The 16,326-nt window shown below is 39.5% G+C and overlaps 1 protein-coding gene across 4 annotated transcripts in view; it reads left to right on the top strand.

Moving 5' to 3' along the window:
• Positions 1-16,326, top strand: part of pard3bb (par-3 family cell polarity regulator beta b) — a 316,476-nt gene that overhangs the window by 199,785 nt on the left and 100,365 nt on the right. For all 4 annotated transcript variants that reach the window (XM_079882104.1, XM_079882103.1, XM_079882105.1 and 1 more), the window contains one exon: positions 2,871-3,096. In XM_079882104.1, coding sequence (XP_079738230.1) covers positions 2,871-3,096 — 226 coding nt within the window. The remainder of the gene's footprint in view (positions 1-2,870; positions 3,097-16,326) is intronic.

Genomic DNA, 16,326 nt, shown 5'->3' with positions numbered 1-16,326 from the left:
CTTTATTATGTAAGGCTTTCAGAGCATAGGTACTGCTCTCTAAGTCCTCAAGCCCTGCTCTTTTTAAGTGTTTTCGTATTGAGACGTGAGCATGATGGGAAATATCTCCTCTTTTTTCTTTATCCTTTCTCACCATTTTTTTCCCCCCCGGCATTTAGCATTGTATTCAGCGGATTGATATTTACAATAAGCCTTTGCGCTGGTCCGAACAAAAGAGTTTTCTGATGCATATTAGAGAAGTGGGAGCTGGAGCAGGCCTTTGAGGTTCCTCTGTGTCTCCGAATAATAGGGCGGCTGTACGGTCATTACCGAGCCGCCCGCTTCAATGCTAGTTTAAACAGCGAATCGGTGTTTGTTTGTGTAGAAATCAGGCCATGGGGAAACGGATGCTGCTGTTGGCCTTGAACTAAGCCTCGGAAGAACCGACTTGTCCTCGAACTCGTTTGTGTAGGCGAGGCTCAGAGAGTTTTGCATGCTTTTTTTATTTTTTCATTTTGTTTATCTCTGTCTTTCAATATTTAACCGGTTCAGAGTCATATTGAATGCAATATATACTTTATCACCAAGTAAGAGAAGTGTATTTTTCTTGACTTTCCTGTTTTCCTTTTCCACGTAAAAGTTACAGGGGCAATCCTAGCTCTCAGCATGTTAGTACTTCTGTTGTAGTAGAAATAAATAAACCCCAAATATGATGTCATTTTAATCTTTATTTTTAGTGTTTGTGTTAACATTTTCATTGTTTTTATATAATTCAATTAAAATAATTTAAAACTTATTGGGCCCCCCTGGCAGTTTGTTGAGGCCTCCTGGTTGAGAACCACCGTATTAAATAATACCAAAACAAAAAATGGTCGTAACATATCATTATTTTATTTAAAAAACAATACTGCTTTTGATTTTAATATTTAATGAGAAGTTTTCATGTGAACTGCTCCTAATGCCTGGTTCAGACTACATGATCTCAACCCGATTTTGGCACAATCGGTTTGATGTAGGGTTTTGCGGTGATTCGTAAACGACAATGGAATGCAAGAATCGATTGTTTCATCTTATATAGTGTGTCATAGGGAACAACAGCCAATGCCACATCTCTAATGCTTCACTATGTCACGACAGAAAAACTAGCATGTTTTCCTTTTTTTTTTTTTTTCGTCACATCTGGCAAGTTGACCAATATGAGCACAGACGCTCTTCCGTACACAGCTTTCAAACATGGCGAAACGAGATGATGGTATTGGTGCTGCTAGGTGAAATTATGCGATGGAGGAAAGGTTCATGGAGTTATGGCAACAATACTCCTGAGTTTATAATGGTTCCTCAAGGGTCTACCATGACAGAGTGAAAAAAGATAAATGCTGGTGAACAATAGCGGAGATGCTTCAGCAACCTGATACTGGAATTAGCATTAAGCTAACACAACGCTTCGGTAGTGTTTACACTCTTGTTTCTGGAAGTCAGTCGCTAGTTCCACCTTCTCTATGACATCACGCACATCGTTAAAGACGGCATGTGATGATTGGTCGGGAAGTAACGTGTAGTCTGACGTGTTTCTTGTCAATGACACGACAAGAACTTAGTAGTCAAAATCGCATAATCTGATACAGTGTCGTAACAGACAAAAACATTGTGTAGTCTGAACCCGGCATTAGAGTAATTTGTTCACAATTTGGACTAAACTGTGTGTTTGGATTCACTAACAAGTCTGGCTCATAACAGTCATACATTCACATATCAGTTTACACTGTCGATTATTGATACATTGGTATCAATGGAAGAATGCATGTGCAAGAACCAAATAACTGCAAATTTAATGTCAACTGGTCGATTAATCAGCTTGGCGAATTAAAAGATTTGGTATTTCTGCCTCGTATCAGTTATGCCACCAGCTTTGCCAAAAGCTTTTGAGAAATATTGTCTCATGTTTCAGTTTATTTTTCGCAATTATATTTTGTCATTCTCGCAGTTTGTCATTGTAAGTGTAAATATTGGTCACCCTGCTCTCTACGCCTCAATATCGGCCATTGAAAAACATATTAGTCAACCAGCAATCTTTCGGTTTCCAGCCCTGATCTCACTTGTCTCTTCACGGTCTAATTGTCTTTTCCCTTGTCATATGTTGGCCTGTAAGATACAACTAGCCATCAATAAATCACAGCGTACAGGGCTATCTGGACCTTCCCTTGAGCTACAAGTGGAGGGTTAGTAAGATGGCCGCTGTGAGGCTTATGAAAGACTGATGCTTTTTCGCACGTCTCTTCATCTCTCTTTTATCACGCTCTCTGAGGCGGCCTGGTAAACGTACATCTGCTCCCAGCACCACCGCCACCATCTGACAAACCTCAGAGCGCAGACACATAATGCAGCCGCAATTGATCGCCACACACACATACAGTGCCCCACAGTGGATAGCCAGTAACAGATGGTTATGTCAGCAGGTTCCTCGGTTACCCAAGCCTTTTTTTTTTTTCACTTTTTCCAATGCTAATCTTTCTCTTCCTCTTCCTCCGCCTCTTTCTATCCAGTTATCTGCATCACTTCTTTCTTTTTTCTCCAGATTATGATAATTTATGATGCACCAGGGCAGATTAGCTGGAAAAAATATCTATGAAGAGATCTTTAATATTTCCTCGACTCCAACTGAGATATAGGCCACACTAGGACTAGGCCGTTTGAAGGTAAATACTGAGTGAATATAGAAATCTGTCAGCCAGTTGAGATTTTGCCGTTTATACCATGGTAGATAAATTTGTGCAGTTTGTTAAATAAACACAAGAAGAAATGTGCAATAAGTATATTTTGGTTATGCTGCCCAATTGTATGGAACTACAGTATATGTTCATATTTTATGTTTGCTTGTTGTATTGAAATAGATGAGGGGTCCGACCAGAGCTCTGGACGAGACACTCCGGTCAGTGGCTCCTCCAGACAAGGTGCGGGAGACAATGAGGAGAACAAGAAAGACAAAAAGAAGAAGGCCAAAGGCAAAAAGAAAGACAAGTTGAAAAGCAAAGGAAAGGAGAAAGAGAAGAAGAAATCAGAGGAGGTCGGTGATGAGTTGGATAAGAAGACCAAGAAGAAAGGATTTGGGTTGCTGAGGTAAGACCCCAGTTCTTTGTGTTTGTATTTCCTTTTGTCTGTCCCTCTCCTCTTCTGTCTTTGTTGTTTTTTGTTGACTCTCTTAAGAGTTTCCCCAAAAATGAAAATACTGTCATCATTTACTCAAGTATGACTTTCTTTCTTCCGTGGAACACAAAAGGAGATGCTTTGAAATATATTTTTGGTCACTCTTTTTTCATGCAAGTGCAAGGACTGGAGCTTTCAAGTTTCAAAAAGACAGAAAAGCATCATAGAAATATCATGAAGATGGCCCATTTGACTTGTCTTCATCATCTGAAGTAATTTTTCTTGTGACAAATAGTCCAAAATGTTAAGTTGTTATTCACTGATTATCTTCCCAGTGAGCCTATTAATTGTTGCGAATGGATTGAGTAAGTGAGATGAACTCGAGAATCAGGTGAGCCACTTTAGAGAACGAACAATTCATTGAATTCGCTGATTCATTGAAGAGATCTGATTCAAAAGAGCTATTCAAGAATCTGATGTCGCTGCTTCACTTAAGACTTCTAAGGCGAGCTAGGGCAAGTGTCCGGTAAATAATGACTTTAAAAATGTTGCGTTCTTTTTTTAAACTTAAAAACTCAAAAGAGAGACCAGCACATTTCTTAAACATTCTTTTGTGTTCTGCAGAATAAATAAAGTCATACAGGTTTGGAGCAAAAACTTAAAGGTAAGTAAATAATTGCATATGATTTGCATTTTTATATGAAGTATTCTTTTAAGCTTGAGGGTGGTTTGATTAAAAGATTCTCCCACACATGTGTAAAGGTCAGTATAGATGTTAATTTGGCACGTGCTAAGCTGTGGTGTTGGGTCGCTGGGCGGTCACGTGTCGTGTGGCGGAATGTTGGCTCGAGTTGCTGTTGGGACGCTCTGCTGGCTCATGCTCGCGGTTGAAAGTGTCTCGACCCACTTGCGTGTATGTAACTGACTTTGACCGCTGGTAAACAGAGTAGTCAGCTTCACCTCCATATGGCACGCCATCTCTGCGTCACAGCGCTCAATCTCCCCTGTCTTCACACTGCACCAGTGCCAAGCCTAATTTGCATCACGGTGGGCACCTGTGCCAACCCCTGCCCATCTGCCCGTCGATCGACTGGCCGGCCGGCACTGGCTCCAGCACCAGCAAGACCAGGCGGCTCCATCACAGTGGAGGACGACCCGCATGAGTGATTCTACAAATCAGAGCATGGACGCCCCGGCAGGCTCCACCTAACGGGCAATTAGCTCTATAATTGTTTTAATTTGGATGGCTGCCGGGAAAACTGAAAAGCACACCACGCCGAATATTCCAACAGAGAGAGAGAAATAGAAACAGCAGAGAGAGGGAAAACAGCCGGAGAACATGATTCAGCTGGTGTCTTTCTCAAGGTGAACCGTCTCGACCCGTCAGGAAGTGGGGGCTACGACGCGGCTCTCGCTTCCGTTAATCCGACTCGGTCTGACTCGGCCTGATCCCACTGTTTTTCCTCTTCCGTGTGTCTGTCGAGAGTCTGCCAGAGCGCCCACTGCGGCCAGCTCTCCTCCCGCACCCATGCAATCATTCTAATGCGCACCGTTGTTCTGAGGTGATAAGCGTTTATGTGTTGGCTTGTCAGTGGTTGATGGGGTGAGGAATGTAAAGGTTATTGAAAACCACCGTAGGTTTATTTATTTATATTTGGATGGCAGCGGGGATTAGAGATGTGGGTTCAAGAGGCGTTTGGTGGCGTAGCGTGCCATGGAATTTGACACAGCCTTCGCTTAAAGCTGACGTAACCCAGAATCTTTTGCTGCAAGATTGCCCTGTCACCCTGCATGGGCCAAATATCCACGGATTAAATGGGCTGAAAATGTGTTTATAGAAAAGTGGAATTCTCCATAAGTTTGTGAACATTCCTGCATAGCCTTTTTACAATGCTGTCTAAAGTAACTGATGAGTCTTTGCTTAACATGACTTTCATTGTCAGGTTGTGTGTCTGCATAAACCCTTATTCTTTGGAACTGTCAGATTGTCAAGGTTACCACAAACACTCTCCCTCTCTCCCTCTCTCCTCTCTCTCTCTCTCTCTCTCTCTCTCTCTCTCTCTCTCTCTCTCTCTCTCTCTCTCTCTCTCTCTCTCTCTCTCTCTCTCTCTCTCTCTGTTTAGGTCTTTTTTCCACTGCTCATATTATTTATTTATTTTTGTTTTTGGCTTATTTAATTTTTTTGCGTCATTAGCTTATTTATTTTGCAACTCTGACAGTCAGCAGTTAATAATGTTTGTTTGGGAAGTTGAATTGGAAAGCACCTTGTGGTAGAGCACACTCTCTCACGTAGCCTCGTATAAACATTATACTGAAATAGTTATGAATGAATCACTTTCCAAAGAGAATAATCTTTACCAAATGGGCATTTGTGTTTCATCTCTTTTTTTGTGTAATTTTAGTTGGTTCAATTATAGGCTACATAGCTCATTTTTCCCTTAAAGGAATAGTTCAACCAAAAGTGAAAATTACCCCATAATTTAGGAGAAAGAAAGAAGAAAGTCATATACACCTAGGATGGCTTAAGGGTGAGTTAATTATGGGATAGGTTTCATTTTTGGGTGAACTTTTCCTTTAAGTGACCTGCTCTTAATGAATGTCAAGGGCTGACGCAACAAACTTTTTTAACACACTTTTTATTCCATTTTTATTCCCCTTGTATTTGTCCTTGTATGTTTTACATGCAACCAGGGACTAAAACAGCTCAAGCATTGTGTAGATCGATGAACAATTATTGACTGCTCTTTTCAATTAGCATTATGTGTATTTGTGATGTCTGACCTCAAAGGTTAAGAGCAGGTGAAGTACACCCCTTGAGGACCGTGACCTCTAGCCCCACCAACTGTAAATCAGAGAGTGTTTCCAAGTGCTTGAAGTGTCTCTCAATGAAGAAACAGTCTTCATTTACGGTGTTTAAAGAGAGAGGTAATTCACTAAACATTGTTGTCATCATCATTTGCTCATCCTTATGTTGTTACCGACATGTATGCTGTTAATTTACATGTTCCAAAAAGAACGGAAGACAGTTTGGAATGAATTAATTATTATGCAATTTTGGGTGAATTATTCCTTTAATTCAGGAGACGCTGAGAGAGGTATTTCAGTCTGTTTACCAGATTTGTATAATTGAATGTCAGCCATCTTGTTGTCTAGTGTGCCAATGAGGCTATAGACACAGTTTGGGTTCTCTAATACTAAATATGAATGTCTTATTTGAGGTCAGAATCCCTATAGACATTGTCACTGTCTAGTTGAAATGTTTATTTTCTGGCTTAGTTTCTTCTTCTGTTTTCTATCTCTGTTTTATATGTGCCTGTTAAATCTTTTGCTGGCCAGTGTGGATGGTATTTTGTTCTCTGCCTGGCTCAGATACAATATTATTGGCCACTACTTAGTGCCCAGTGGGAGTCACTGGCTAGTGTCCATTCTGCAGATTGTGGCCATGTTGATCTGGTGGTAGCTGTGTCTGTGGGTCAGAGCAGTGCTGCAAATCTGGGACATTAAGCCAGGATAGTGCCCTGTAGCTCGGTAATAAACATATGACAAAAGAGGAAAATCAACCTTTCATGTCACGCTGTATCTCAGTCCTTAGCATTCAAAGGCCCATGCTGAAGTAGAGTTCATCAAAAGAAGCCTTTCCACAAGCTCAGGTATACACTAATATAAAGAAGGTGTTATACACGCAAATACAAAACGCCATTATGTAACACACCCGACACTAATAATGCAATAAACATGAACATAAGATGCAACAAAAAACCCTAAAGTACTGATAACAAATTCTAACAAGAAACAAACAAACAAAATACCATCAAATTTAAAGTTGTCAAAATGTTTTTTTTTTGTTTGTTTTTTTTTTACTATAAATTGTAGGATGACTGATTGTTAACCTGTTGTTTACTTCCAAGATCTGTAAATTTGCCAGTATCTTACTATAAAGTTACATAAAATGTCAAAATATATTCACTATAGTTTTCACTATAGTGGTAAGGAATTAACAGGTTTTGTTTGTTTTTATTTTTTTATTTTTAGCGTTTTACTTAAAGCTACACTGTGTAGGATTTACTCCCATCTAGCGGTGAAATTGTATATGACTACCAACTAAATATTACTTTCTAGCGCCTCCCATTCCAAAGGCATTTTAACTCCTACGGTGGCCGTATTATTTCAAATCTGCCGGCAGTCGCGAGTAATCTCCCTCTCACATTCGTCACTGTGCCACTGCGTGTAAAAACGCGAAAGGCGAAGCTTGTATGTCCCTCTTTGGCCAATGTAGTTTCAAGATGGAGGGGCAACATGGCGACCGGCATTTGAACCCCTCACCCGTATGTACTTTCAATGGCAGATTATAAACTTCCGAGAATACTTTATTACTTGAAAGAAGTAATTATACATTAATGAGCACATATATTTTTGAAAGAACTAAGTGTTTTTTGCTAAGAATCAACTAAAAAAGTTACACAGTGTAGCTTTAAAATTACCAACAAAAAAAGTACTGTGTGGGTATGTATAGCATTATAGCAGTTGCATGGCTGTTTAAGCTAACACCGTTGCTCTATGAGCTGCCTACCTAGACAGCATCATATAGGCACTCTACTGATATTAATTATTTCATCAAATGCTGAAAAGTACCGTATTGATAAAAAAGTCAAATCATTGATTTTACCCCGTGCTTTTGTGTCTTCTATGTATGTTTATCCTCACTGTATCACAATTTTAGCTTAGCAACATGCTAACATCAGATTCCATTTGGAATCAGTGAGTTGAGCTCCCTTTGTGTTTCCCATCTTTGTGTGTACAGTATATTGTTTAGTGTTAGTACTTTTAAATGCGTGTGTTTGTGTGTTGTGTTAAATTAGTGGTATAGTGTGTTTGTGTGACAAACTGATTATTTAGCACTACAAGAGAACTGTATTGTGTGGGTGCGTATGTGACAAAGATGGAGTAGCTCTATGGGAGGGTAAGGTATAGCCTCAGGTGGAGGATGGGACCCATTAGGATGTTTTACATCTTGCAGACAGATGGAGGCCCGTGTGGACTGCCAAATGCCTCTCATTTTGCTGCTGTGACACAAACACACACCCTTAACAACACACACACATTACACTGGCTAACACACACAATTCTTTGAGACCTACAGTTGCAAATGTCACAGCACACACAGTGCTTACAGTGCTTTGCATCTCATAGCCACAAGTGTTTATCAGCATTTTTCGATGTCTTTCAACCAATCTTCCAATCTGAATTGGAAGCGTCTTTTTTTTTTCCTTTTTTTTTTCTTTACTTCACTTTACTTTTACTCATTTTGCAGTAATCCCTATTCATCTTTCCTGAAGTCAGATCTGAGCCATTTCTTTTCAGACACTTTAAACATCTCTCCGTGAAACTACATATAGCGTTAAACACTTCCAGACTTTTATCTCATCAACCCTGCTACTTTTTATCAGAAATGAAATATTACATAATTAACCTTAATGTGAAGCAATTCAGCAAAATTGCTGTTCCTCAAAGCCTCTCGGCTCGCATGTAAAACTGTGACCCGAGCACATGACTGTCTCCCATTAGAGGCGAGGGAGGAATGCGGCTTGCAGCTTTACCTTTTAAGGCGAAAGATTAACAGGGTGTCTTTTCGAACAGCCTTGTTTGATAAACAATTTTGAAGGCAGTGCTGTACCATGCTGAAAAAAAAAAAAAAAAAAAAAAAAACAGACTAAGATGGTTAGCTTGTTCCAAATCTGTCTAAACTAGCGTTTTTAACTGAAAACCATGAGATACTGATGGAGTGGAGAGGTGGAATGAGAGAGAATGAAAGAGAAAGTTCCTGTGTGTGTGTGTAATGATAGTGCTTTTCTCCCAGCGGATGTTTATGTAGAGGAGAGAGAGAGAGTGAGAACAAGTGTTCACTACTCATGCTACTGCCATTAACAGAGACTGCAGCAGGCCTGCTCCATCCATTCTGTCACCAGCTGTCCTCTTTTCTTTCTCACTCTTCTGCCTCTCTCCTTTCATTTTTCCTCACATCTCTTGGCCATTTTGCCTTCCAGCAAATTCCACCACAGCTGCCGTGATAGCGGATCTTTTCTTTGTGAAGAATTTCTGGTAACACTATTAATAAGACTTAAAATAGTATTTAAGCAAAAAAATGTTTCATAAGAGTTATTCGCAATCTGATTCATTAAAACCCACTGGTTCATATACACTGTAAAAAAAAAAAAGTTGCTGCCTTAAACTTAGTACAATCAACTTGAATGTTTAAGTCATTTCAACTTAAATTACATGAAACTGACTTTAAAAAAAAATGGTGAATCTTAAAAAAAGTATAAAATTGCTTAACTTATTTTGATGAGCTAAAGCAATGTAAAAACAGATGTTGTCATAACTTATTTATCATATATTTGTTTTCATTTGCAGGGAAAAAACTTTTTGAGACTGATTCTTTAATCTATTCATCTGATTCATTAAAACTCACAGGTTTATAAGAATTATTAATTTGTGAAAATCAAGTTTTAAGACTGATTCATAAATCTAGTCAACTGATTTATTAAAATACATGAGTTTATAAGATGATGCATTGGCATCACTTATTGTGTGCAGCATGAACTACTCAGTTGAAAGATACCAAATAATGAAGGAAGCACTGCCATCTGCATTCGAAAACAGATGTATGCTCAAGTCTTGAGTTGAACTTTTAATTTGATACAGTGTCTTGAAAATGCAACGCTCTTTGCGCAAGATGGTGAGAAAACTGAGGCGAAAGTTGCAAAGTTCAGATGCCAGTCAAACGCATTAAAAGCGCAGTGACCAATAAAAATACAGTAATGACGTTTAAATACACCATTAAAAGCTAGTTGTTCAGTTTGGTTCTTAACACTACTGCATAGAATTTAAATCCAGTTATCACTTCCTGAGTAGTTCATTTGGTTGTAGAATGCGGTTGTCACTCCTGTAAATTACTAAACTGTGTTTGTTCAAAAAAGGATTGAACACCAGAAGGTGAAGTGACAACAAAATGTAGCTGCAGTGTGTATGCCTGTGTGTTAAAAGTAGTGCAGGAAGAACATTTCAATTATTTATCAATTAGTCAATTTAATTACACTAAATAATTCAAATAAAGATTTCCTACCTGCTTTATTTATTCACTGCCACTTTATTTATTTATTTATTTATTGGTTGTCACATTCGTGAGCATTTTAGTCATAGTCTGGAGTAATGTTGAGTCATAGTCATATTTTACTTTTGTCTTTCAAAGGCACCGTTCCACCAGGATGATGCTCAGTGAGGTTGACAGGTACATGCTGGCGGCATCTTCAACTCATCTGTTGTCAAATTCATATTTAGCCCGACTGAGATTGATTTATTGTGTGTATGTGCATGTTTGTACATCTGTGATTATTTATATGTGAATATGCCTGTATGCATGTGCTTGACCTTGCGTGCGTGCGTGCGTGCATGCGTGCATGCGTGTGTGTGTGTGTGTGTGAGAGAGAGCACTGGTGTGTGACCCTTAGTGAGTGTGCTAATGGCCTCTAAAAGCTTCTGAAACAAGTGTCGGAGTCACAGATGGTGCAACTTACCTCATCCCTCCCTCACAGACCTGCTGACGGAGTGACAGCCCCCCTTGTCCCTCGTCTCTCTCTCTCAATTAACACATTTCCTAATGTCTTTCCTGCTGTATGTTTGTATGTTAGATTAAGTCAACAACAAAGTCTGATACTCATCAGCAAAAACCTGACACCATTGCACGTCAAGAGCTCTAAAGAGACACGTGACTGCCTATTTAGATTGCCTTAGTCACGCTTAAATATGTATGACTGTCATTGTATTATATAACAAAATACAAAAACAGGTGGCATTTATTTTTTTTAAATAAATTACTTTTTTCCTAGCATAACATTTCACAAAAAGTATTGACACATTTTGTTTGTCAAACATTAGTGGATGTGCATAGTTAATGTGGTTACACCTGGTTTCAGATGCCCACTTTGATATTTTTTAATCAATGCATTTTTAAGCATCACTTAAGTGTCCAAATATCTATTGGGACCATTTTAAATGTGAGAAACTTTGCTGGTCTTTCTTTATCAGATGATAGGGCGTCTAGAATTTCGATCAACTACCGGCCTCCCTCTCTTAAAATCCCTACTAGGACTATAAAACCATGCTCATGTAAGTCCTCAATGGCGACAGCTGCCCACGCCGGCGCCCACCTCACCTTTACGAGCGCTGTGATCTGGAGATAGGTTTATTTCTGTGAAAGGGTATGGTCGTCTCAGTCTTCAGTTCACCATGGTAACAGTATCACCGGGAGGTTCATGCGTGCGGTTCGAGTGGAGGAATACAGTAGCTAACAGGCCGCCGCTGTTCTCTCCTCCATCTACATATGAATCACTAAAAGGCCTCTTTAATGGAAGTTCAATCATCTCCCCTATGATTCCCAAGATGCAATGTCCTGATTAAGATGATTGGATGAATGGAAAATGGCATGAATATGTGATTGAGTCTGTGTGTCCCACTGCTGAATGGGTCTTTTCTTTTTATTCTTTTTTTTTCCCCCATCTGTAGCACCTATGTGCTAAGCCTCTTGTTCCGACTTATCCATTTTTTATCCAGTATGGGCTTGCTTCTTCCTTTGATTACATTAAAGAGTGAAGATGTGGCAGGCTTGCTTAGACCAGTCTCTGAAAGGTAACAATCAGCAGAAGAATATGGCAGATTAAGTGGAAATGAATGGGAAGAGCTAATAGAAGCTGCAAGAACATTGCTTTTATTCTTTCTGGAAATAATAATCATATGCATCCTGTGCCGAGGGTCTTATAGAATTTACTTTGCGTCTTATGCTTACAGGCTGCCGATGAGATTCTCCATCAGACAAATGTAGTTCTGAAGATTTGCACCCATTTTTTCATCTCTTTTTTTTCATGTCATCACTGTAATCTCAGGCTAATTTGCACCTTTCCAAGTGAGAAATTCTCTGAAGCCTGTCTTCTCAACTCATATTCCTCATTTTAAACAGGAAGTTGAAAGGTCTTTGAGGTTGAATATTCCCATAATGTTCCTCAAGTAATCAGAAACATGCCGAGCACCTGTCATGTCCTGTTATGTCATGTGTATATGAGGTCAGTTGTCTTTGCCACGTAGCTCAGGGAGTCTGTACTTAAAGTCTGGATGGTGCCAGTCTAACCCAGACTTGTCTAGCACCACAAACGTCTGAAGTATTTCCATTATTTGTACTGTGTAAACAAAGAGATCTTACTGTACTGACCTCACAAGATACAGTATGCGAATGAGAGTTGAATCCATTTAGAACAAGTACCTGAGCTCCAAATGAAACTCATTTTCGATTATTAAAGTGGTTAATCACTGAAAATGCTGTGTATTTTAATTCAGAACAAGCATTAATCTGTTTTTTATTAAACAAACCCTAATTTTTCATGTTCAAGGGACAGGCAGGCAGAAGCTTTATGGTTGCAGATGGTTTTGCATCTGCAGGGGTCAACGGTTCTTTAGGGACTGATGATTACTTGGTCTCGATTGTAAATTTGTTAGGTTTAGCTTAGACACTGTAACTATTCAACAAGACATAATGAAAGAACCATTAGATCCGTGGAGGTCAGGTACCTCATATGGTTTCGCCTAATAGGGTTCTTAAATCAAAAAGTTTGAGAGCAACAAGGTCTTGCGAAACCATCAGAATCTATTAGCCTAATTTAATTTCATCATATTGTTGTGCTTCATTTCTGTAATGCATTTTTGGTGATTTATGAAGCAGATCACCATTTAGACAATATAGAGACGGTTTTAGATATTTCACAAATCCCAAATGTTGCGAACCCACTTTTAGTGTGTATCGTTGCCTTTTTTGGGCTGTATTTCCAGTCTCTGTGGATTCTCAGGCTTTCTTTGCTCAGTTTAATGGCTGTGGAAAGTGGGGTGATTATAGCTGAGGATGACGGTGTAATTTGTGCCATTATGGTGCTCTGTGGATACTACTAATGATGTACAGCGCGAGTGCTAATGAACATGGCAGATTAGTGTTGCGCCGCTTGTATGATTAGACCTCACGGGTTTTACCTCCACCTTCAGTCTGGATTCAGGTTATGACATTTCCCAAATTCAGAGTCCATGGAGGGCTTCTGGAACATTATGAAGCATTATGGCCAATCTATAGCATTTTCACCATCACTGACTTTTTTGTTGTTGGTTTTTGTACCATGTTGTAGCAATTTTCTCACTGCTAAAGCTTAAGTCTCAGACACAGTCAGATTAATTCAATCTAAATTTGGAAAGTTTACAGAAATAATTACTGCAGTTGATATGATATGCCAATCAATGGTAACTGTTTTTGATGGTCCTCCAACAGATTGTCAACTTTGCCAATTCATGTCAACTTATTCTACTTACACAAACCCTAACCTAACAGTCTTCTACAGTCTACTAATACTCCAATGAGAGTTGGTTGACATGTAGTTGCAAAGTTGCTTATAGTTAGTAAAAAGCGGGCCATCAAAATAAAGTGTTACCCAATCAATTGGTAAGGATCAATACAATTCACAGGAAATGGAAACAATCATATTAATATTTATAGATAGGGATGCACTGACATACTGATAAGCCGATAATTATTTTTGTTATATCCGATGACTTGCCAATTTTACAATTATGTATTATTTTGTCTAAATAAACTTAAATCAATAACTTAAAAATAAGACACAAAAAACTGCAATCATTTAGGTATTGTAGCATTGTAATGTACAGTATGAAAAGTGATCTTTTTTTTTGCTAAAGATTACTTTTAACAGTGTTATTAAATTATTATTATCTTTTAGTGAGTGTTAGATGACTTCAAAGGTAATATAAATGTAAAATTATGGGAAATGTACATGCACAATTAAATATCCTATAAAGGCCAATACTGATAAATAAGATATTTATAATCAGCTAATAACTAATAGGATATGTTATCATCACTACTTATAGGCTGCCACAAATTTGTCCATGCTTGTCCCAGACCTTTGTGTCTTTCTTAAGGAATTTATTTTGTTTGTTTATGTCATTAATAATGCACAACATACTTGAGGGATGTGTTGGAGCTCAGAATTTGGTTTGAGGAAAATGTCTTTAGGTGGAGCCTTCACAGCCCGATAAGAAATAAGGACGAATTTCTTCACCTCAGTCTTGTCTGTGTTTTAGAAGTACACTGAAGAACAGTTTGAAAAGAGTGAGGCTGCTAGTCACTGGAGAAAGTATCCTCAGTCTCAAATGAAGAACGCTGGGAGAAGTTCTACTGAAGTTCTGAAGATTTGTGGTGACCAAGAGCAGAAGCCAGAGATCTTAGCAGGGGGAGGCATTCTGCTCACCAGTCTGTTCCATTGTTCATCCAGCCCTGCTTCCTTCTGCTTCCTGCCGCCCCCCGTACGGATCCAGACAAGTGTTTCCGCCACCTCCCTTCTGTCCTCCCTCTGTCTCTCTTCCATACCATGAGCAGATTGTCTCCGATCAACTCTACAGTTCAAGCCTGACGGCCAGAGCCGAACAGCAGTGCCTTGTTAATGTGCGCTAACATTGCCAGCCTCTGACATCCATTTTAATGTGCAGTTGTCCTCCACGACGTTCAGGAGAGACACCATAGAGTCTCTGTACATAATTAGCAGGATTCTTGGTTGACGAGGTGCGATGAAGCGACGTTGACGTGGTGAAAGCCGATAATGTATTCATGTGATACGGCTGGTGCTATTGCAGTGGGAGGTTTGGCGTCAAAAGGACAGGCAGTCATGGCGAAGACAGCTGGTGCAGATGTATCGGGGATGTCACCACATGACCGCGTTCACACCTCAGAGAAACAAAGCGGCCTTTGGGGTTTTGGCCAACAATCCTTGACTCCCATGACTCCTGTAATTCAACCCGTCGGTAGCCTCAGACCTTAGGTCATCTAGAAGCTCTTGCTGGAGTTGCATATGCATGTCCTTAGTTTAATACCTCTGTCATCTATAGCACTCAAGCACCTGTCAGAAGACAAAACAGGTCTGAGAGCAATTAGGGGTTAGACAAAGCCAAAAATGGTTGAGTCTACTAAAAGGTGAATAGATGAAAGGGGCAGTTATGTTCCATTGGAGGAAAAGGCACCCGACGCAATTACACCCTGAATGGCCATCATCAGGCAAAGAGGTATTGATTGGCTTCCTCCACCATTACTCACCCCAGACGCTCAAAGCAAATCTCACCCTAGATCTCTTGTGCAAAAAAAGGTTAAGCACTTCTTTTGCAAAGGCAGATGGAAAAAAAACAGAATGACTGGGAGGATAGAGTGAAAGAAAGGGAACGAGAAAGGTGGTAAGCATATAGACCTTCAACTTCCATGTGTTTCTAATCACGTCAAGAGAGGTGTTCCCTGCGATCAATCTTCGGGAAGAGTGATCTCTCACACTTCCTCCTGTTGAAGTGGAGAGTTTAGAAAGCTGTGGATCAGTTCTGGCTTTGAGGGTCCTCTGCACCATGTCTGGCATGATTTAAGACTGACGGCCCCTGACTTTGATCTGGCCAGATGAGGGTGCTCTTTCTTGTCCCGTCTCTGATCAACACAGGAAATTAACATTAATAATTCTGTTTCATCCCCTGGAAGGATACGGGACAATAAAGCAGCCCATACCTTTGTGCCTGACCAACGAAAAGAATGCTGAGTGGAAGAATGCTCTTAAAAATAGATGTTATAGTCGGAGCTGTGGCTTAGAGGTGCTCCAGACACATTGGACCTTATGAAACAATTCTTACAAATTCGTACAAAACATCGTGCATAATTTTAAATCGATGATTTGTCTAAGAATTGTTTTTAAATGATTTACACTCAAAATCTCTCTGCCTGTGTTTTTTTTTTTTTTTTTTTTTTTTTTTGGCCGATCGAACTGTGGTGCTCAAATGGGAAATGTGGGTTTGAATGTGTGCTCTGTCTACATGCCATTGCCAGGCTTGTTTCCATATGTTTTCTGTCATTTCTCCTTTAGCTAAAACAAATAGCCCATAAATTAAAGTCACAATATAATGGAAGTCACAACAAAACTTTTCCACCACATTGTGACATACTGTACATCCGAGAAAAACGTGGTTCTATCCGTTGTTTGGTGATTGAATGGATGCGGATTTGAAAGTGAGCCTGAAAATTGAACCTCAACGTTTTGATTCAAAATTACAAGATAAAAATGCGATCGA

Source organism: Squalius cephalus (genome assembly GCF_949319135.1).
Source record: "Squalius cephalus genome assembly, chromosome: 9".
Lineage (NCBI taxonomy): Eukaryota > Metazoa > Chordata > Actinopteri > Cypriniformes > Leuciscidae > Squalius > Squalius cephalus.
This window is presented reverse-complemented; position numbering and strand designations above follow the sequence as displayed.